The sequence below is a fragment of the Callithrix jacchus genome, chromosome X (genome assembly GCF_049354715.1).
Source record: "Callithrix jacchus isolate 240 chromosome X, calJac240_pri, whole genome shotgun sequence".
Classification (NCBI taxonomy): Eukaryota; Metazoa; Chordata; class Mammalia; order Primates; family Cebidae; genus Callithrix; species Callithrix jacchus.
The window spans coordinates 125,713,707-125,736,520 of NC_133524.1; the positions used below are offsets into that span (position 1 = coordinate 125,713,707).

The following is a 22,814-nucleotide window of genomic DNA, read 5'->3' on the forward strand; positions in this document are numbered from 1 at the left end:
TCTGGAACATTTTTGTGGTTTCTGGGGGTAAACAGAGTATTTGCAATTGAGATTGCTGGAAAAGCCAGGACATATGGTTGCCATAGCCATGGGGCCACTAGGGTCCTTCAGTAATCCGCAGCCTAGTTTCTCAGTACCGTAGTTTATTGAGGATTTTTTTTTTTTTTTTGAAGCAGAGTCTTACTCTTTTGTCCAGGCTGGAGTGCAGTGGCGTGATCTCAGTTCATTGCAGCCTCTGCCTCCTGGGTTTAAGCAGTTCTCTGCCTCAGCCTCCTGAGTAGCTGGGATTACAGGCACCCACCACCACGCCTGGCTAATTTTTGTATTTATAGTAGAGATGAGGTTTCACCATCTTGGCCAGGCTGGTCTTGAACTCCTGACATTGTGATCCACTTGTCTCACCCTCTCAAAGTGGTAGGATTTACAGGCGCAAGCCACCACGCCCGGCCCTCAATGCCATAATGTTAGTAATGTGGTGGTGGTGGTGCCAACATTGTCAGCCTAGATGACAGCATATTATATCGGTGATCACCCGTTTAAGGAGACTAGGATGCAGAGTATACCTGACACTAACATTAGATTGAACTCAGTTTAATAGTTTATTCGATAGTCCTGGAGGGAGTTCGGCAGCCAGCAGGGCCGTGGTTTTTGCTGGATTTTTCCACATGTCAACGTGTGGAAGTACTGGCTGAGAGAAGAAGAAGTCAGGCTGAATCGCCCTTTTGTTCTTAGTCTCCATGATTTTTTCCCTCTGATTGGTGTTTTCATGTATTTCAAATACTTTTGCAAACAATTGTAAGGATAATTTTTCTTTTATATCTATCTTTTAAATGTCAACTCCGTGTTAAAAACCAGTAAGCCAGCGGCCAGGTGCGATGGCTCTTGCCTGTAATTTCAGCACTTTGGGAGGCTGAGGTGGGTGGATCGCTTGAGCCCAGGAGCTCGAGATCAGCCTGGCCAACATGGCAAAACAGTGTGGTGGTGGGCGCCTGTGATCCCAGCTACTTGCGAAGCTGAGGCAGGAGAATCAGCTGACCCTGCGAGGTGGAGGTTGCAGTGAGCTGATATTGCCTACTGCACTCTAGCCTGGGTGACGGAATGAGACTCCATCTCAAAAATAAAATAAAATAAAATAATCCAGTGAACCAGCATGATATTCACAGGATAGGGAGCTGAATGGACAATGGATTAGGAGGTCTTTAAGTAAGAGCCTCTGTTTAGGGCTCTAACCATTACACCACAGTTTCTTTGCATTCCCCCCACCCCACCAACCCCCTACACACACACACACACACACACACACACACACACACACACACACGGCCTGATCAGAATAAAAATAGCGTATATGATGGTACTAGTAGAGATCAAGTTTCAGGGGCTTTTGGTCCTTATTCTTCTGGGCATAAGCTGATCCCTGAGGGCAAGGAGGGGCCTCTGGGATATAGTGTTGCATGGTTAATTAATTCCTCCGATGTATTCAGCACCTCTCTCTCTGAAATAGGATCTTGGGCTTCAGGCAGTAAAAGGACCAGGGTAGTCTGCATTAGGTGCAGACAGAACACGGGCCACCGAGGGCTGCGTGCCCCTCAGTGAGCCAGTGGCAGGCACGTGGTTAGCCCAGAGCCCAGTACCAGCAAAGCTGGTTTTCCTGACATGACATCCTCCAGCGCTCCTTCTAGAGCTGCCCTTCCCCACAGCTGCAGCACACTGTGAAAATGTCTGTTCTTGAAGAAGTTGGGGGTGGGGGTGCTAGTGTAGAATGATGCCTCAGAGGCCCTATGGCATGCAGAAGGACCTTCTGAATCACCAAAGCAAGACTGAATTCTCATTACTAGTGTGCATGTTTTCAGGGCTTTTTCCCATTCTTTGGAAGTGATGGTCCAAGTGTGTGCTATCTGTCTAGTCCCCTTTTCTTAACCCAAAGCGCTCCATTTCCTATTCCTGTGAGATAAGAACTTGCTGTCATTTGGGAGTAATGTTGCATTTTAGGGATAAGGATCGTGGGTCTGGTTAGATGTTTAAGGCACTGGAATGGAACATTTGATTCTATAAACATGTCTTCAACAGCTGCGCCAGGTCAAACCCTGGGGACCAGAACTCAGCTCTGGCCTTCGAAGAATTCACTGTCTAGTGTAGTAGACGAACAAGTATATAATTAACCCTAATCAAAGACAAAATGTCCTAATCAGATTCATTGTAAAAAAACTCCAACACTTTCAGAAGGGTGTCAAATGCAAAAAGTTCCCGTCCACGCTGAGCCCCCATTGCTATGCCGCAGAGTGAACCACAGTTTAAGGTTCTTTTGCAATCCTGTCAGAAGTGGGCTTTGTTGATAGTATTACAATAGGGTTGTGAATCAAATGCCACGAGACCACGGGAGATGGAGGAACAATGAGTTACAAGTGGGGAAGGTTTCACAGGTGATATGGTATCTCCCTGAGCTGGGCGGGGAAGGAGGGAAAGATGGAGAGAGCAAGGCACTGAAACATACAAATTCAGAAAGTAGGGGGAGTCTTTTATCATGTGACCGGTGCTTGCTGGGATGGGAGGTAAAATGTGGGGTATGTGTGTGTGTGATTAAGTGGACATTGGGCTGAAGAAGTTGGAAGATCTTTTTTTTTTTTAGATGAGGTTTCTCCATGTTGGCCAGGCTGATGTCAAACCTCCTGACCTTTGGTGATCCGCCCACCTCGGCCTCCCAAAGTGCTGGGATTACAGGTGTGAGCAGAAGGTCTTATATAATAATATCATGGTAGTGGCCAGACATGGTGGCTCACTCCTGTAATACCAGCACTTTGGGAGGCCGAGGCGGGTGGATTACTTGAGGTCAGGAGTTTGAGACCAGCCTGGCCAACATGGTAAAACGCCATCTCTACTAAAAATACAAAATTAGCCAGGTGTGGTGGTGCATGCCTGTAATTCCAGCTACTCGGGAGGCTGAGGCAGGAGACTTGCTTGAACCCAGGAGGCAGAGATTACAGTGAGCTGAGATCTTGCCACTGCACTCCAGCCTGGGTGGCAGAGTGAGACTCCATGTCAAGAAAAAAAAAATCATGCAAAAGAATTTAGAATTTTTCTGGAGGCACTGGGGATCCACTGCAAGCTGTTTAGTGAGGGAATGGAAGGTCAGACTTTCTTTGTAGAAAACTGTAATGGTAACAGATGATCCAATGAGGGTGAGTAGGGGTGCAGAAGAGTGACCCCTGGCAAAGGGAAACCAGTTAGGAGGCTGATAAGCTGGAGCCCAGGCCAGAAGTGGCAAAGGCTGGAGCTGGGGTCGTGGAATAATGAGGAGGGCAAATTCTGTGAACTGGGACCACTAACGTGGGGAGGCAGCATTTCTTCCTGCATTAGTCAATGTAAGCATTTGGCCCGGGACTGGCCTCTCCAGCACCCCTCCCAGCTGTCCCCAGGCTGCCACCCAGTCGAGTGTGCTCAGCAAAGTCAGACTCAACTCACTGTAATGTGAGCTCTGGCCCTGCAGAAATGATGGTGCTGCTGCCGGAGAAAAGAATTGTCTAATGCATTCCAGAGCCAAAGAGAAATGCCTTTTGGATTACCCGCAGTTTAGGCCTTTCTCCACGGCTCCCCCTCTGCTGGGGAAGATCATGGAGAGCAAGGAGGCCAGGGAAGTGAGAGAGAACTGGAGAGAGAATCCAGCCGGGCTGGCAGGGGCGGGAATGCCGGGAGGGGGAAGACCAGTCCCAGCAAATGGTGAATCCCAGGTCACAGGGTGCAGGCTAAGTCCCCAGGAAGCCCACTAGAGTTTGAGGTTCTGGAAGGCCCCTTTCCCTCCTGCTTGTGTTATTTCGGAAAAGATCGGTCACGGATTGAGTGCTCACCGTTTAGCTGAAAGCCGGACCAGGTATTGCAGGGGACAGAAGACATTTGCCTCAGCCGTACCCAAGGAGCCTGTGGTTTACCAGGCGACAGGGGAGCCAGACTGGCAGTGAGTTATAATGGGAGATGAGGGTGGCCGCACAGCCTTCGTGGGCTTTGCAGGGTGTTCTGGGTCGGTGCCCCCACTGCTGCCCCAGCCTCCTTCCATAACTCCCATCCTTGTCTTTGCAGGCCCTGCAACTGGTTTCTCTTTTCTGATGTCTTGAAGAGGCTGAAGCTTTCCTCGAGGATCTTTCAAGCCCGGTTCCCGCACTTTGAAATCGCCACCTTGCCCAAGGCTGAGTTCTACCGGCAGGTGGCCTCCAGTCAGCTGCTGACCCCTGCCGAGAGGCCTGTAGGCTTGGACGACAGATCCCCCCCAGGCTCCTCTGAGACTGTGGAGCTGGTGCGGTACGAGCCAGACCTACTTCGGCTCCTAGGGTCCGAGGTGGAATTCCAGTCTTGCAAAAGTTGACCAGGAAAACAGCCCCTCCTTTTCTTCTTTCTCCTTCCGAGTTCACCCTTCCCCCACCTCCCTTGTCTTTCCCCCACCGAGCACCAGACTGCAGAATGAGGCAATAATACGGACCAACAAGAAGCCGCCTTATCAATGCCAGCATTAGCGACTGGACTGTTTTTGTTTTTTTGGTTACAATTAGTTCTCATCTCCCTGTCGTCATCATTGTTGTCGTGGTTGGTGATGGGGGTGGAAAGCTGAACTCCACGTCTGAGGACAAGAGGTCCCAGGGGTGGTGGGAGGTGTCGCCGGGGTCCCTTGGACTGGCCTCCTTGTATATGACCAAGACCAAACCTGGGCCCTGGGTGGCCTTGGCCTGTCCCAAGGAGAAATGAGAAAATCCCCGATCGCTGAGCGCCCCCCCAACTCCATTCCCCTGTGTTCTTCTGTCTTCTGTAGTATTTATTTGATTAGTATTTAATTTGTACTGTTTCATTGGTTTCTGAGAAGTCTGTATCACTGTGACGATTTGAGACAACTTGTTGTTCTGAGGGACTTTCTTTACCTCCTTCCTTTTTCTTTGTTGATGAGCTCTGACAAAGCTATTCCCAGGTGGTTCCCCCCCCCCCACTGGGGTGGGGTGGGGTGGGGGGGACATGAACTTGTGACTAACGAAGCTAGCTGCTGCTGGCCTAGGGCTGGGGGCTTGGGGGTAAATCCTGAGGCTTTGGTGCTCCCCCCCGCCCCCTTCCGCCCTTTGCAGCAGCCCCACTATCTTGAGATTAGTGTTGACAGGGAGAGGAGGATTGTGGGGCCAGCGCTTAATAAGTGACTCTAATAAAGGGGTGTGGAGAAGGGATCTGAGGGGTGAGGGTGCCCCTCTTCACACCTTCTTCACTGCCCCCCTCTGAGTGCACAATATGAGTTTGTTCCTGCATCCTTTCCCCAGTGCCCCCACTCCCCCAACCTCATTCTGGCCTCCCTGTCTCGAGATACTGAGCCTCTCACCTCCCAGCCCTCGGCCCCCCCATCCCTGCCCCTTCCTAGACTCGCAGCACCCCTTCCTTCCTCTCCTCCCCACTCCTCCTCCCTCAGACCCCCATTCTCCTTGGGAATCTGCAGAGGGCTCTGAGACTGACTGCCAGATGTGAAATCCAGGGGTCAGCTATTCTAGGCAAGGGCAGGAAAGGGATCTCTAGACCTTGCTCCTCTCCTGCCTGGGGACCTGAGGTTGAGTGGTGGCCCCACCTGGCCTCCCCCTGGCCTCCAGGCTCCAGCACTGGGTTTGTCCAGTGAGAGAGAGAGAGGAGCTTGGGTTGCATCCCTGTCCCTGACCCCTCTGTGGCATTGTCCCTTCCACTCTTCTTATTTTTCTACCAATTGCTATTTTTCCGAACAATCCTTGTAGAGTATGTACCATCCAAAGGCAGGAGGGCCTCGCCGTGGCCGGCTCTGGTTGGAGATGGTACAGTTTTATTGTACAGGTGCTAAAACAACAACAAAAAAGAAAATGGAAAAAAAAGATTAAAAAAAAAAAAGGAAAAAAAAAAAAGCCAGTTTGAGGATGGGACAATCTGTTCTCTGGAGGCTCCTGAGCCCTGCGGAGCATTGGTGGTTATTTTCTTTGTATTGTGTTTGTTCTTTGTTCCCGGGGAGCAGGGGAGTTCTCACCCCCCACTTCGGTAGGACTGCTCCCCCCACCACCATACTGCCCAGTTGGTTTTAAACAGTTGTTTTCCCTTTTTAAGAAAAAATACATATATATATATATATATATACACATATATATATAAAGTTGAGGGGTTTTGGATTTTGATTGTTGGTTTTGTTGGGGTTCCTGGTATCGTGTAGTTTATTTCATGTTCTGTTTGCCTTTCCTTTCTTCGCATTTGGGTGTATATTCTGGCTGCCCTCCTGTTTCATTTTAAGCAACTGGCTGTGGAGTCAAAAACACTTGCATACTGAAAACTGTGTGTCAGGGCTTCTGTCTCCTGTCTCTTTTTCTATCCTCTCCTTTGGGACTTGGTGGTGGTTTCAGAAGGTGGGCATTGTGATGGGGAACCCCGCCCCCCACCATCCTGCTTTGCAGCTGCGGGTCCGGAGGGGTACAATGAATGAAGGCAAGGTGGAGTGGCTAGTGAACGTTGGGTCACGATCTGGAAAGAAAAAGAAAGGCAGGGGCAAATCCTAGGGGCGGGGCCGGTGCGGCAAATGGAGCATCCGGCTCCTGTTGCTTTGGTTTGGGATCAAGGGCAATTTGGGGTGCCTGGGCAGTCCTCGTTTCCATAGGAGTAGCAGGATTGGAGGAAGCCGCCCTCTCTTTGGTGGCTGTGGGAATAAGCCTCCTTAAGGAAGTCCCCTGCCTGCCCTGGGCCACCCTGCCAAGGTGGCATCTGGCTGCATGGCCTCATCACTGCCCTCACTGTTGTGCCAGTGCTCCCCGCCCACAGTGCAGGCCTTCCACAGTTCTGTTTTCCTTCCACTGAGCGACCATGAAGGCAAGATGCCCATCCTGGATTTTGCAGTTTTTCCTCCCGCTTTTGAAAAAGGGTGGTAGAAGCTATGATTCTTGTGAATGCTAGTTCCAGAATGCACCAGCGACTGAGGGGAAGAGGATGTTTGAGAGCCCTGGGATGAGGCCCTTTGAAGCTTTATTCTCTTAGGGCCTCTTGCTGTGGCTTTCGAGTCTGGAGAGCCCTGTCAGAGAGTGTACAGGCGAAGGGATCTGTGCGTCTGGCCGGCTGGACTCCAGCCATCCCCAGGAGTGAACTCTAAGCTGCTGTCTTTGCTCAAGCCTTAGAAGCTTGGCTTGACCCAGGTCCAAGCATCGTTCTCTTTGAGCCATAGCATTAATCTTCCTCAGCCCTCCTCTCCCCACTTTCTGATCCCAAGGCCCTCTGCAATAGCCATCTTTGTCAGATTCCCAAAGAAGCCCACAGTGGTTCTGAATTCAGGTCAATCCTCTTCTCGAGTTGCAGTTAGGTCCAGAAACCTGACATGTCAATAGGTTGTGAAAGCCATGTAGCAAGGATAACGATTGCGCTAGGCCCAGGATGCTACGGGAGCTCAGAGGGATGCGCAACGGCGCTGGGAACACATCCTGGAAGAGGTGATGCCTGGTTGATACATTAAAAAGTACAAATGTAGGCATTAGAGGTATTTGAACTGAGGGGACAATCTGAGCAAAGCCTTGGAGACAAAGAAGGGGAGTTAAAAGCAAAACCAAACAGCAGATTTTTTTTTGTATTGCTTTTGGGTTATTTGCCCACAGCTTACCTGCAGTCCCACTGCCCTTTGCCAGGTTGGAAAGATCAAGGCAGGAAGTATGGACCGTAGCATTAAATCTGTATCACTGGTCAGGATTGGGGGTGAGAATGGCTTAGTAGCTTCTTATTAAATGATCTCCCAATCCTTTTAGTATGGTGTAGCCTAACTACCGAGGCTGACTTTGGGTGGGAACCTAATCTTTCCCAGCCTTCATTGCTCCATCAGCCAAATGGAGGCCATTGTACCCACCTACTGACAGAGCATCACACTGAGGGCCAAAAAGATCTGTTTAGCCAAAATTAGTTCCCTTTTCATACCGAGTTCAAGAGCCTGTGGTTAATGAGGGTCTTATCAGAATGTTCTTAGAGCTTGAAAGAGAGGCTCTGTTCAAGTCTTGGTGGGAGGAGGGACCCTCTCCGCATCCCTATTTGGCGTGTGGGGGCGGTGGTAAATGGGGTAGTAAACTACGACCCGTTTCATACTCTAACTCAAAAACCGGGAGGCCTGGTGGGTGTTTCACTGTGTCCCGCCCCTGCAAAGGCCAGCGTGTGTGTGTGTTTGGGGAAGGGTGGGGTCTGCCCCAGGGAGTGTCTGCTCAGGTGCTGGGCAGGGGGACACGAAGTACTCGGGCCTTCTGGACCCCGCAGCAGGGACGGGCCGGGCTCCACGTGTTCCCCCAGCGCTCCGGCTGCGACCGCGCAGGGGGCCTTCCGATCCGCCGGATCAGGCAGCTGGAAGCTACGCCTTTCTGCCCGCGCCGGTCCTTGGGAGCCGGGCTCGCGCGGCGGGCGGTCAGGGCCCTCCGCTGGTAAATGACAGTCTCGGGTGCCTGCAATGCTCTCCGGCTTCACGGTAGAAGGAGGCAGCCAGCGAGCGGAGCGAACAGCAGGCGGGGTGGCGGCGCGTGCTCACCTGCTGGTCCGCGAGACTGGGGGAGGGGGTGCTGGGGGCGGGGCCAGAGCGCTGCTGGCCAATGGGAGAGTGATTTCGGCGGCTGGCTAAACTCCCCCTGGAAAGTGGAGGAGGAGGGGTCCGAGGGGAATGTTCCAAGTTCCGGAGCAGCAGAGGGCTTTGGTGGGGGTCCGGAGCCTTCCAGAGACACTTGCGGGAGCAGGGGCATGATCGAGGACTGGAAGACGCCGGTCACGGCCACCTCCGTCACGGACGGTAGGCCCCGCCCTGGCCGTCCCTCTCTTCCCGGGCCCCGCCGGCCACTAGCCCGCCATCGCTGGCTCGACAGCGCCACCTGCTGGACGTCGATCTCCACGTCCGGAGCGCCGGGGCCGAGGTTCTCCGAGGCTCCGACCTCCGTGCAGGAGGAGAACTAGCTCACTCAGCCCAGATCCAGCAGCTTCGGAGCTGGAGGCAACTGCCTCTTTTGGAGTACGGGAAGGGATCAGAAAGGCCTGTGACCATCAGAATAACTTCTTTTCCCGCTCCACCCACCGGAGCTACATTTCCACCGCACAGTCCCACCCAGGGGTGAGGAAACAGTGGGGAGGCGGTCCCTGGAAGCGGGCAGCAGCAAAGGGCGGGGAGTTCAGGAGTTGCATGTGGCACCTGGTGACAGCGACACCTGGGCACCTCGTGGACCGGGGATATCTGTAACACTCCAGGGGCAAAGGAAGTAGCCGCCTGCAGTATTATAAAAGCGATCAGAAAGCCGCCTTAGTGCCCAAGTGTGGATTGTCCTCCTCCCTCTCCTCTTGCCTGACATAGCATAGGGCAGAAGTCCCAGAATTAAAATCAGGACTCGTTCATTCTTTCAATAAGCATTTATCAAGAACCTACTGTGTGCCAGGCACTGTGCTAGGCTGACACTCTGTGTCAGCCACTAACACACAGTCCCTGTCCTTGAGGAGCTCACAGTATATTGGCGGGGAACCCTACATAAGCACATAATTAAGGAACTGCTGTGTGTTGAGTGCTGCCATAGAGGTATTTACAAAGTGCTGTGAGGCCTGGCTCATGCCTGTAATCCCAGCACCTGGGGAGGCTGAGGTGGGTGGATCACTTGAGGTCAGTAGTTCAAGACCAGCCTAGCCAACATCGTGAAACCCTGTCTCTACTACAAAATACAAAAATTAGCTGGACCTGGTGGCATGTACCTGTAGTCCCAGCTACTCCAGAGACTGAGGCAGGAGAACTGCTTGCCCCAGGAGGTGAAGGCCTCAGTGACCCGATATCGTGAAACTGCACTCCAGCCTGGGTGATGGAGGGAGATTCTGTCTCAAAAAAATAAGGAAAACAAAGTGCTCCTCCCAGAGAGGGAGTAACATACCAGCTGCTGGGAGATGAAGGTCATCTCTTGACACCTGACTCCATTAAACCATGAAAAGGCAGAGACTTACTGCCACTTGACTCTGGTTACAATGAACCCGTCTCCCGAGGTTCTCCTCTAACCCTCTCCCATAACTGTATCAGCACAGGTTAATCAGTTTAGCTACTTGCACACTTGGAGTAAGAAAGAAACTGGACAGGGAAGTTGCTTTAGGGGCAAAGGATGTTCAGAACAGTAACAAATTTTGAGTGCTAAGGTGGGAGGTGGGGGTGGGGATACCATGAGGGCACTGAGCCAGGGAGGGCAGGCCCTGAGCAGTGGAGCACCTGGGGCGAGTGCCTGTGCAGAGGGGAGGTCAGAGGCCGCCTACCTAAAAGTTGGTCCCCATCTCCCACTGGCTCCATCAGTAATCATTCCTTGATGTTTTGTACTGTGCCATGTTATGTGGTTGATAGTCCCTCCCACTCCTCAAGGAGGTAATGTGCTAATTGGGGACACTAACTGGGTACAGGTCATTGAAGATTTAAGTAATAGTTGTGATTATAATAGAAGAGATGTCACAGGGTGTTCATGATCAGTTGCCGAAAGAGTGGCAATTGCAGTGAGTTTAAAATAGCTCACTTAAGATAGGCTGGTCTGGGGAGGCAGATTCCATGAATCGAGTCTTGAAGGAGGGGCACAATTTAATTGGTGCAGGATAGGAAGGACATTCTGATTGAGCAGAACCAATCAGATCCTGAGGGTGGATTGTGCTTTTTTATTTTTATTTGAGATGAAGTCTAGCTGTGATCGCCCAGGTGTGATCTCTGCTCACTGCAACCTCTGCCTCCTGAGTTCAAGCGATTCTCTGCCTCAGCCTCCCCAGTACCTGGGATTATAGGCACACACCACCACGCCTGGCCAATTTTTGTATTTGTAGTAGAGATGGGGTTTCACCATATTGGCCAGGCTGGTTTAGAACTCCCAACCTCAGGTGATCCACCTGCCTTGACCTCCCAAAGTGCTGGGATTACAGGTGTGAGCCACCATGGGTGGCCGGTATGGATTGCATTTCTAAAGGAAAAGATGTATAGAAGGGAAGAATATTAGTTAAGAAAACACAAGATTGTGTAAATATTGAGGTTGTCTGTATTGCCTAGAGCAGGTAAAAGTTAAATGGAGGATCTTGGTTTCCAGGTTTAAAATGATTAGAATATATGTAGAAGATAATAAGAGCAAAAGCACAGAGTTTGGAAATTGTAAACAGAGCCATGTTCACAGGCCAGCAAATCCATCAGTTTGACTGGAGCAGTGCCTTGGGGTGTGAGTGGTGGCGGAGGGAGCAGGGTGAGTTGACTGGGGAAGTCAGTTAGGACCCGATGGTCAAGGGTCTTGATGGCAGGCCAAGGACATCAGGCTTTGTCCTGAAGACAAGGCTGAGACTAAGCTTAAAATACTTCCAGAACTACTGCCTTGAAACCAAGTACTCCCCATCCCTACTCCAGGACCCCTGGACTAGATTCAGCAGCTAAAGAGTTAAGTTGAGAAAGGATTAGAGATTAAGTATTTTGAAGATCACTGAGGGCTTTTTAGCGAAGAGCACATGGGAGGGGTTGAGACAGATCACACTGGGAGCCCTTGTGTGTCTTGGGTAGTTTGAGCCAGGGTGGAGGTTTCTGGGAATGTGGAAGAAAGGCCAGATTTTCGTACATTGCAAACCACATGCTGGACTTCGGGAGATGGGAGAAGGGGACGCAGAGGAAGTGAAGGCAACCATCAGATGGCTCTGAAATTTCCACCTTAAGAGGTCAGGAAAACGGTGGCACCATGAACAGAAATAGGCAAGTCATGACGGCCTTTCTGTTTGATTGTTTTTATTACAGCTCTGGGATACATGTGCAGAACATGCCGGTTCGTTGACGTAGGACAGGTATGCATGTGCCATAGTAGTTTGCTGCACCCATCAGCCTGTCATCTTGGAAAGGATTTTTGTGAGTGTGCCAATAATTTTAAAATCCACTGTTGGCCAGGCACAGTGGCTCACACCTGTTATCCCAGCACTTTGGGAGGCCAAGGTAGGTGGATCATTTAAGGCCAGGAGCTCGAGACTAGCCTGGCCAACATGGTGAAACCGTCTCTACTAAAAATACAAAACTTAGCCGGGTGTGGTGCTATGCATCTGTACTCCCAGTTACTCAGGAGACTGAGGCAGGAGAATTGCTTGAGCCCATGAGGCAGAGGTTGCAGTAAACAAAGATTGTGCCACTGCACTCCAGCCAACAGAGCAAGACTGACTCAAAAAAAAATCCAGTGTTGGTAGGGGGGCTATCTTTAAGGGGCTGACAAGCATCCATGTGGAAATGTCCAGCAGATCACTGGAAATGTGAGCCAGGAGCTTAGGAGAAACTTGGGGCTGGAGCTCTAGATTTAGGACCCATATCCCAGGAGCCAAAATGAGCCCAAAATGGTTGAGAGTCTTGATGAACAGCCACATTGGAAGTGGTAGGTGAAGAACCAGCCCCAGAAAGGGTTGATGAAGCAGGAGAGCCCAGCTAGTGTGGGTTCACGGGGGCTGAGAACTGTGAAGAGGACATTTGATTTCACCATGAGGTCACTGATGACCTTCTAGCAGTCAGTTTCCATGGAGTTGGAGTAGAGGTGGCAGAAACCAGATTTCAGGTGGGGGTGGGGCTCCCCTTAACCCATGCAGCACCTTTGTGCAAATTTTTTTTTTTTTTTCATGGTGACCCTTTATCAAGATGCTTACTTTTAACCATCAGGAAACTGTCAAATTGATTTTATTAGAAAAAGGCACTTTAATGCCAACTGCTGGAAACACTTGTAGTAAATACATTTGCACAACCAAACACAGTGCCCTCCAGGGGGCAGGGAGAGGGAGAGGGAGAGGGTGAGAGTTGGCTTGGCGAAGAAGAGAAGAGTGAGAGAGAGGCCAGGGGAGGTAGTTAGGTCAAGTGGATGGTTTTGTACCAAGGACACAGGTCCTCAGGCACTGATTCACATTACCCGAAGTCACCAGATAATAGAGTTGTTTCCATGGCTGACATTTCTTAGCCTTGCCCCCAAACTTGGCAGGAGGGAGGCAAGCTGATTTAAAGAAGGGAGAGGGGAGGAGATCCAGGTCATCAGCCCAGAGGGTAGCTTTGAGAGAGAATAGGTTGGCCCTTCCTTGGAAAAAGGGAAGGGGGAAGCAGGGAGCCACAAAGAGAGAGAGGTGTCACAGGGACTCCTGGCTGCTGACTCCCATCTTCTTGGGGAAGGAGTCAAGGTTAGGTGTGAAAGTGGGAGGTAAGAGGCATTGGTCCACCCGAGGAGGTCTGCTGCAGCCATCACAGAAGCAGGCTGGTCTACCTTCGAGGTGAGTCGCAGGCAAGCTGAGCAGCAGAGACCATGTGGTAGGCACCCATGCTTGAGCAGGAATGGGGGTGGGCCCCATCCAGGTTGCAGCCGGACTAGCCTCAGTGACACCTGACAGCTGAAAAAATGTCAAAAAGTAATCAAGAGGGAGCCCAGGATGGGGGAAGTAGGCTGGAGTGTCAGCAAAGGCTATTGTCTGGCTGGAGGCTGGTATCACACAAACAGCCCAAGCTCAGGCACAAACATTCAATGAATTCAGCTCTGACTGGGGCTTTGTGGCTAGCTGTGAGGCTGGAGGGCACTTCACCCCTGTCTAATACTTCAGCAAAGCACTCTGGGCTGGCCCAAGGTTCCAGCCTGACCACATGATGACTGTGGTCGTGAACACAGCAAACTCCAGGAAGAGTACCTCGGTCCAGCCAGTGAGGGCTGCTCCCAGAGCTAACTCCTCTTCCCTTCCCTCGTGGTTTGACCCTACTCGGGCTTCTTGTCCCTGAGGAGGGCATATTCCCCAACGTGCGTGAGCATCAAAGCATTCCTACTCTGCACTCGTTCCAGTTCTGCACCATTGACAGATTGGGGGGTCAAGCTTGTACCCCATAGTCTCAGAGCAACTAAATCTTGGCAGGTACAAAGGGAATTAGAGAATGTTTTCCCTTAAAAACAAAAAACCTATCCCTGTGGCTGATCCATGGAGACATACATACACCCTTGGAGACAACACCTCACAGCTACAGCCCTGTCCTCCCCAAAGAAACTAAGATACAGACCCACAAGTACACACAAGTACATACAAGGATATTCACATATAGGGTAGTAAATTTCCTGTGTAGGGAATGCAGCAAGTGAGCTAGAGCCAGCTAGAAGGGCTCTTCTCACGGAGCTGCTGCACAAACCTCGGCCACAAACTTCAGCCTGGCTCCAGGATTTTTCCTCCATCATCAAGTCAGCCTGTTATGCTGCCAAAAGCATATCCCCGAGTGCTCTTGAAGGCCAGAGTCTGTTGACAGGGATGTTTAAGCTGGGCACTGTTTGATGACAGTGACACCAGGTAGGGCCGGGGAACTGGGGGTCAAGTGTATTGACATCCCACTGAAATGCAGGGGCAGGTGTGCTATTGAAGTCGGTCCCTATGAAAATCCTGCTCAGTTTTGCCTGGTGGGTCACACTTGCCCGACCCCTTGGCTTATATGTCATGGGGCTCCATCTTGATGAGGGAAGTAGGGTTGAATGGGGAGAAGGGGGCTGGGGTGGGGGATCTTGTCAGAAGGCTCCCAGCGGTGGTCACACTAGGCTCAGCCATCAACAGGGACCCTGAGCCTGAGGAGAGCTCAAGTTCAGCCACTGGGGTCAGCCCAACAGTGGGGCGGCTGGGAGGAGGCAGAGTCTGGTTGCCTAGAAGACTCGGATTGTGGGAACCCCTGGAAACAACCTGGGTTGGAAGTGGCTGAAGATGAGCCTGATCTCTCAGGAGCTCCCTCAGGGTCTCTTCAGGAACCAGCAGCCCCTCCATGGGGGCCCCCGTCACCATGCCCTGAACATAGGAGGAGGACCTCAGTGGTCCCTCCTTGACCCCAGGGGCTGCTGTGGTGCCAGAAGTCCTGATGAAGGCAGCAATGACAGTCCCAGGGGGCTGAGAGCTGGGCCCTGCTGGTCCAGCCCCTGTGACCGTGGGTGGCGCTGGGTTGGTCGGACGGTTGGCCCCAGCCAGAAGATGGGGGAGGCCACTGAGAATCAGTGGAGCTCCCGGGGCTGCCACTTGGCTGTCTTGGAAACTGGTGTTCAGGGGGAAAGAGGCCTGCAAAGTGAAGGTGTCCTTGAAGGTAGAGGCCGGTGGAACACTCTGGAGAACCAGCTGAGTGGGAGCAGTAGTACTGGCAGAAGGCCCATTGGTCAGCACCGTGGTCAGCGGGATCGTCTGCAGGGTCAGGGCAGAGCCCGACCCCACAGGAGCCACTCCTAAGTGGATGTTGCCGGGCCCTGAAGACACACTGAGAAGAAACAGAGAACAGAGTTGGTGAAGGCAGGTAGTGTCCCCCATTTGGCAAGGAAGGAGGGCATGAGAGGAATGGAGCTGAAGGTATTTGTAAATTTCTTTGCTGTGTTTCTTTTTCCTAGAGACAGGGTCTCACTCTGCTGCCTGGGCTGCAGTGCAGTGACACCATTACTGCTCACCGTAGCTTTGAAGCCCTAGGCTCAAGCAATCCTCCTGACTCAGCCTCCCAAGTAGCTGAGTCTACAGGTGTGTGCCACCACACCCAGCTAGTTTTTAATTTTTTCTTTTGAGATGGAGTTTCGCTCTGTCACTTAGGCTGGAGTGCAGTGGTGCGATCTTGGCTCACTGCAACTTCCACCTCCCGGGCTCAAGCGATTCTCCTGCCTCAGCCTCCCAAGTAGCTGGGAGTATAGGCATGCACCACCACACCCGGCTAATTTTGTATTTTTAGTAGAAATGGAGTTTCACCATGTTGGCCAGGCTGATCTTGAACTCCTGACCTCAGGTGATTCACCCACCTAGGCCTCCCAAAGTGCTGGGATTACAGGCGTGAGCCACTGTGCCTGGCCATAGCTCACATTTATTAAGTACTTAATATATAGGTCAGGGATCATTCTGAGCGATTGACATGTGGCATTTCACTGAATCCTGAAAACAGCCTGCAAGTGGAATAAGAACAACCTGACTTTACAGCTTGAGGAAAGTGAGGCACAGAGAGGTTATGTGTTAATAACTTGCTCTAAGACTAGCCATGCCTTTGGGTTTTTTCTTTCTTTTCTTTTTTTTTGGACGGACTCTCCCTCTGTCCCCAGGCTGGAGTGCAGTGGTACAATCTCGGCTCACAGCAACCTCCGCCTCCCGGGTTCCAGCGATTCTCGTACTTCAGCCTCCTGAGTAGCGGGGACTACAGGTACCCGCCACCAAGCCCCACTAAGTTTATTTTAGTAGAGACGGGGTTTCACCATCTTAACCAGGATGGTCTCAATCTCCTGACCTCGTGATCTGTCTGCCTCGGCCTCCTGAAGTGCTGGGATTACAGGCGTGAGCCACTGCTCCTGGCAACGTTTGTTATCCTTTGATGTCTTCTGAGTGGGGATGCTGGGGTCTCACAAGGCCTAGATATGAGTCCCTGGTCTCATGTGTACACAGCAAGTAAGCATTAGAGCAGGGGCTCACATCTAGACCTTGTGGGACCCCAGAGCTCATCTTCCTCACTATTCCACTCTACTGCCTGCCCTTCTCGAAAGGGTATCTCAGTGACCTGCGCCAGTGTAGTGGGAGGTCCATACACATAACCCAACCAAGTCCAACCTTCTCAGGGAAAATCGGAGGTCCCTTAGTGGAGATGAGATGTAGTGAGACCTTGCCAGGTAGGCCTGGAGGTCCCAAGGAAGGCACAGCAGGCGGCTCTAAAACATTCTTGTTGCTTCTTTTCTAGAATGGAGGAGGTGTAGGAGGATGGGACAGGACATGGACGCACTGGTGGCTCCCTGGGGAGCCCCACTCCCTTAAGCCCCCAGATGAAGTGCTGGCTTTGCTATGACTTTGATGTGTGACCTCAGGCAACCGACTTTCCCTCTCTTGACCAACAAGTGCCCTACTGGCTTCTCCATGGCTCTGGGAGGATCCCATGAGCCTGGAGACAGAGAAGAGCTTGGCAAGAAGTTGAAAACTGAGCCCTGCCAGGGCATGGTAGCTCACACCTGTAATTCCAGCACTTTGGGAGGCTGAGGTGGGCAGATCACTTGTCAGGAGTTTGAGACCAGCCTGGCCAACATGGTGAAACCCCGTCTCTACTAAAAATACCCACCAAAAATTAGGTGGGTGTGTTGGTGGGCGCCTGTAATCCCAGCTACTTGGGAGGCTGAGGCAGGAGAATCACCTGAATTCGGGAGGCTGAGGCTGCAGTGAGCAGAGATCATGCCACCGCACTCCAGCCTGGGCGACAGAGCAAGACTCCATCTTAAAAACAAACAAACAAACAAAAAAAAAACAACCCCAATGTGAGGTACTGTGCAAAGACTGGTGCTGACCTGGGTGCTCTTACCTCACAGCTTTGGTGAGCTTGGCCTGGCTCTCTGCTGGAGAGACAAGCATGGTGGAGGTAGTGGGGATCTCCTCGTCTAGCGACGGTCCCAATTCCAGACTTGCAGATGGCTGGAGACCGACATGCTGGACCTTTGGCTTCTCCCAGGAAGAGCTGCCCTTGCCCTGGGGGGCAGATCTGGATGAAACCCTGGAGCTGGTTCGCCGAGTGGTACTGGTGGAGGCTGCAGAGGCCGTGGAGGCCTGAGGCGGAGCTGCCGTGGCTTCGCTGCTCTCCTCCTCATCTTCAATCACCACCAGGTCCTTGGGCATCTCCTTAAACTGGTACACCAGCCTCTGCCCTTCCACTTTTGCCAGGATGCCTCTTTGGTAGTAGTATCTAGAGGAAGAGGGGTAGGGACTTGGGAGTTAGCTGGGAGCTGGGTGGGAGACCTTCCATCTCCATCTCCCCAGCACACTCCTCCCCCAGCGCTAGGCAAGCGTAAGGGTGAGTGAGGCTGGCTGGGGAGCCTGCTGAGGGCCCGAGGGCAAGGGAAAGGATATGCTCAGCCCTGTAATCCCAACACTTTGGAAGGACGAGGTGGGCAGATCACTAGAGGCCAGAAGTTCAAGACCAGCCTGACCAACATGGTGAAACCCCGTCTCTACTAAAAATACAAAAAATTAGCTGAGTGTGGTGGTGCATGCTTGTAATCCCAGCTACTCGGGAGGCTGAAGCACTAGAATCGCTTGAACCTGGGAGATGGAGGTTGCAGTGAGCCGAGATTGTGCCACTGTATTCAAGTGTGGGTGACAGAGCAAGACTCTGTCGAAGAAGGAGGAGGAGGAGGAGGAGGAGGAAAAAAGAAGGAGAAGGAGGGGAGGAGGAGGAGGAAGGAGGGGAGGAGGAGAAGAAGAAAGGAGGAGGAGGTGGTGGAGGAGGAAAAAAAGAAGGAGAAGGAGGGGAAGGGAGAAGGGAAGGGAAGGGGGAGAAGGAGAGGAGAAGAAAAATAAGGAGGAGGAGGGGGGAGTTGGGGGGGGAGGAGGAGGAGGAGAAAAAGGCCAGGTCAGAGATACAAGGGGAAGGGGGCTCTTCCTCCCAGAGGGGGCCTGGGGAATGGTCATAGGAGCAAGCTAAGAGGAAAGTTGTGAGACCCGTTTCCTTAGGATCAGTCAGGTCTCCATTAAAACTGGGAGGAGCCCTTGGAATTAAGGAAAGGCTGGTGATCCCCAGGGCAGGTGTTCTCTGTCCCAACAGCTCCTACCTTAGCGCCCGCCCCATTGTCTCATAGTTCATGTCAGGCTTGTTTTTCTGCTTCCCCCACAGCTTAGAAACAGCTTTGGAGTCCACCAGTTTGAAGATGCCCTTCTCCCGCTGGGTCCACTTGATGTACTTGGGACATGTGTTTCTGTCTTGCAGAAGTGCCAGGAGGAACTCCCACAGATAGATGGTGCTGCCTGCAAAGGGGCGGGCTGTGAGGGGCAGCCTGGACGGCTGGGGCACCCTGGCAGCAGGGAAGGGGCTCCCTCCCCACATCACCTGAGTCCCAGCTGACCATACCTTTGCCATCCTTTGATTTCTTCCTAATGGGGATGCTGGGGTCAGTGACAGGTGAGGTACTTCGGTTGCCCTTGCTCTTCCGGACTGTGAGGGAAAGGTGGGGACGATGAGCTGGCCAAGTTGGCTGTGACAAGGCCAACAAGGAGGAGGCAGGTCACCGGGGCTGGAGGCCGCAGATGGCTCTCTAGAGCCACAGCCCTCAGGCCTCTGCACCTCATTTTCAGGCCCCCAGGGTAGCAATGCAACATGGCAATGCTGCAGAGAAACCAAGTGCTTGCAAACAAGTCACCTTTGTGAGAGCAGAGTGCCTAGCCTGACTTCTGATACGGAAAGTCAGCCTCAAGGCGCCACTGTTGTGCAGGTAAGTGTGGAGCTGAGGTTTGGTTGCCATGCTGACAAGGCAGTACGGACCAGCCATCGCCTGAGTAAATCAATAACACGGGGCTTGGGAAAGCCCAAAGTCCTCTCTCATATATGGCCTCAGCTTTATAAACTCTGCAGAAGGGAGATAAGCACCCGGCATGACTAGCCTTTTATAGGCTGAGGCCCCAGAGGTCTGGGGACTGACCAGGGGGCCAAGCCTGGGGTCCAAACTCCCAGCCCAGGATTCAACCCGCCAAGATCATCAATGTTTCTGTAAGAGCTTATGCAGATCCTGGGCAGACAGGGGCAGCATGGGAAATGTCAGGCTGCAGGCAGGCTAACGGATGAGGCCAGCTTTCACAGAAGGGAGGCCTTTTGGTCCATCCGTGTCACACCAGAGAGCTGGCCTCTTAACACATCCATGAACCCTGACCACCCCCCACACCCCGCCCATCCCCTCAGAGACACACAGACACTCACTCTCCCCCACTTACTTCTCTTCTTTGATTTTCCAGTCTTCTTGGCACTTTCCTCTTTAAGGACTTTCTCCTCCAGAGAACGCCCCTCCTGGTCACTAGTGTCACCCGCCCTGTTTAGGGCATGGGGCTCAGAGGCAGGAAACAGGTAGTTGGGCAGAGTGACAGCTGGTGCAGGGTCTGAGTCTGGAAGCATTTCGGAGGTACTGACTGCAAGAAGAAAGGCTTGGGGTGGGCAGGGTGCAGGGCAGGGGCTGGAGTGGGGGTCACCCAGTGCTGGAGAGACTGGTAGGTTCCAAGGGAGCGGGGGGGCTCTTACCCCCGGCCCCAAACACAGGATGCACCTGAAAATGCCTCATGTGGCTTATACCACAAGGAGAGGAAGCATCTGCAGAGCTGTGGGCACGAGCTGGCCCCAATCACAGCTGCCACATTTATAGCCCACTGCTGGTGGTGGGAAAGTTCTAAGCAGCACCCCAGGTAAAGGGCCATCTTGATTTAGTCATAGGCTCATTTTATGACTCAAAGGGGCCTTAGAGATCATGTAGTCCCATTCCTGTGCTTTCCTGATGAGGAAACTGAGACCCAGAGAGGGGAAGTCAAGTGCCCAAGGTCACACAGCAAGACAGCAAGTTGGTAACCGGTACAAATAGGCACCCACTGTTGGATTCTGGATGAACATTGGTGAGAGCCAGGACTAGACACCTGTCACATTTCAGCTTTATGGCTTGCTTTCCCTCACTGTACCATAGCACGCCTTGGGAGAGGGCAATCTAGGGGGACCTTCCTGTGCCATTAAGGCATCTGCCTTAGAGGGCACTGGGAAGAGCCTGCCTTGGGGGCCCTCTGGGAAGCTAGCAGCCTGTAGGATGGGCAGGGATTCCTTCCTTCCTTCCTTCCTTCCTTCCTTCCTTCCTTCCTTCCTTCCTTCCTTCCTTCCATCCATCTTTCGAGACAGAATCTGGCTCTGTCACCCAGGCTGGAGTACAGTGGCACGATCTTGGCTCACTACAACCTCCGCCTCCTGAGTTCAAGTGATTCTCCTGCCTCAGCCTCCCCAGTAGCTGGGACTACAGGCGCTTGCCACCACGCCCGGCTAATTTTTATATTTTTAGTAGAGATGGGGTTTCGCCATGTTGGCCAGGCTGGTCTAGAACTCCTGACCTTGTGGGATCACTTATTTCTAAATGAGCCCCACGCTGCATCCCTGTCTTCCTGGGAATTAAGCAAAAGAGCAGAGCCTGAGAAAGGTAGCCTGGCCAATATTATTCAGCCTGGAAATGGAAATACATCCTTTCTTCCTTTTTTTTTCTTTTTCTTTTTTTGAGATGGAGTTTCGCTCTTGTTGCCCAGGCTGGAGTGCAATGGTGCGATCTTGGCTCACTGCAACCTAAACCTGCTGGGTTCAAGTGATTATCTTGCCTCAGCCTCCTGAGTAGCTGGGATTACAGATGTGTGCCACCACACCCAGGTAATTTTTATATTTGTAGTAAAGATGGGGTTTCACCATGTGACCCAGGATGGTCTCAAACTCCTGAGCTCAGGTGATCCACCCGCCTTAGCCTCCCAAAGTGCTGGGATTACAGCCATGAGCCATCACACCTGGCCTGAAAATGAAAAGAAATTCTGACACATGCTACAACATGAATGGACTTTGAGGACATTGTGCTAACTGAAATAAGCCAGCCACCAAAATACACAAAAGATAAAAGTTATATGAATATCAGTGGGTATGGCGCATATACCAGAGTGCACACATGCCTGAGAAACCAATACACAGATTTCATATTGTTAAATGGAATTATTTTGTTGCCTTGAGTTCAGGCACTGGGGTTCACACTTACAGATCTGCTTCTCATCCAGGATATCACTGGGAGACTCCATATTCAGCAAGACTTCCGCGGTTGACATGGTGTGCGAGGTGGCCTCATTGTCATCTGGTCCGGGTTCCATGGTGGGAGGAGAGAAGAAAAGTTCCCTCAGGGCACAAGGCAGGGGGTACAGCTACAATCAGGGCCAGCCCGAAGAGAGGATGATGGTAAGCATCCTTCGGGCTGGCCCTGAAGTGAGTGCTAAGTGAGTGAGAAGCAGGGGACCCTGTCCAGAGGTACTGAGGGACAGCCAGGAAGAGCCCGGCACCCTTCCCTCCCTAACTCTCCACCCCCTCAGCTGGTCTTCACTCCCAATTGTCCCGCCCCATCTCCACAGACCATGAATCTACTAAGATGGTTCCCTCCTCTGTGAAGCAGCACGTTTTTGCTGGTGGCCTTGCCTGTTCTGCACAGGGTTACTAGAAGCCATTGTGGGCTGCTGTTCCCTAAAGACACAGCCCTTCTTTCTACCACACATTCCCTGCCCAGGAAGGGAACAGACCTGTCAGCAAAAAACTGCCTTCCAGGATCTGATCCTGTGCCACGCACAAGGTCCCGTCTGTTATGATGCCATTGTGAACGTCGTCCAGCTCCAGTCCCGAGTACAGATGCAGTAAATCGGGGTATGGTACCTGCTCCACAATCACAGCTGGGAACACAGAGGGGTCTTCCAGCTATGGAGAAGATAGGGATGTGGTTCACGACACACCCAGGTCTTCCAGCAAACCCTCCCTAGCAGAATCTGAAAATGGAATCTGAAAATGGACCAAGTTCACAGCCAGAGTTAGGGAAGAGCAGGTTGTAGACCAAGATAAGGGCTACAATGTCTGGATGTGGTGAGCTTGAGGTGCCTTTGGGACATCTGAAATAGAGATGCCTATTGGGGAATCAAAAATAAGTGTCTAAGAGTTCAAAAGGGAGCTGGTGGTCGCTGAATCCCTTGGAGTAGATAAGAAAATTGAGATGAGAATTCAACCCCTAAGAGTATAACTGTTCTGAAACTAAGCAAATCTAAATTTAAAAGCAGTATGACTGCAAATGGTTTTTTTTTTTGTTGTTGTTGTTGTTTTTTAAACTCCACATAGAGGAGGCTGCATGTGGTGACTCATGCCTGTAATTTGGGAGGCCAAAGTGGGTACATCGCTTGAGCCTAGGAGTTCCAGCCTGGGCAACATAGTAAGACTCCATCTCTATTAAAAAATAAAAATAAAAAACCTTTATATAGAAAGAAATATACCAGCTTGTTAATCATAGTTTCCTTTTTTTCTTTTCTTTTTTCTT

At 51.8% G+C, this 22,814-nt stretch overlaps 2 protein-coding genes across 22 annotated transcripts in view; one reads left to right on the forward strand and one right to left on the reverse strand.

The window, feature by feature from the left end:
- The window catches only part of BCORL1 (BCL6 corepressor like 1), a 76,608-nt gene extending 71,734 nt beyond the window's left edge, over positions 1-4,874 (forward strand). For all 20 annotated transcript variants that reach the window (XM_078362282.1, XM_078362289.1, XM_054251442.2 and 17 more), the window contains one exon: positions 4,075-4,874. In XM_078362282.1, the coding sequence (XP_078218408.1) occupies positions 4,075-4,357 (283 nt within the window). In that variant the 3' untranslated portion in view covers positions 4,358-4,874. The remainder of the gene's footprint in view (positions 1-4,074) is intronic.
- Positions 4,875-12,648: 7,774 nt separating this feature from the next.
- Positions 12,649-22,814, reverse strand: part of ELF4 (E74 like ETS transcription factor 4) — a 50,192-nt gene continuing 40,026 nt past the window's right edge. For both annotated transcript variants that reach the window (XM_078362291.1, XM_078362290.1), the window contains exons 3-9: positions 22,036-22,207; positions 21,507-21,599; positions 19,681-19,872; positions 18,824-18,907; positions 18,528-18,720; positions 17,285-17,662; positions 12,649-15,232 (exon numbers count right to left, since the gene is read on the reverse strand). In XM_078362291.1, the coding sequence (XP_078218417.1) occupies positions 14,428-15,232; positions 17,285-17,662; positions 18,528-18,720; positions 18,824-18,907; positions 19,681-19,872; positions 21,507-21,599; positions 22,036-22,207 (1,917 nt within the window). In that variant the 3' untranslated portion in view covers positions 12,649-14,427. The remainder of the gene's footprint in view (positions 15,233-17,284; positions 17,663-18,527; positions 18,721-18,823; positions 18,908-19,680; positions 19,873-21,506; positions 21,600-22,035; positions 22,208-22,814) is intronic.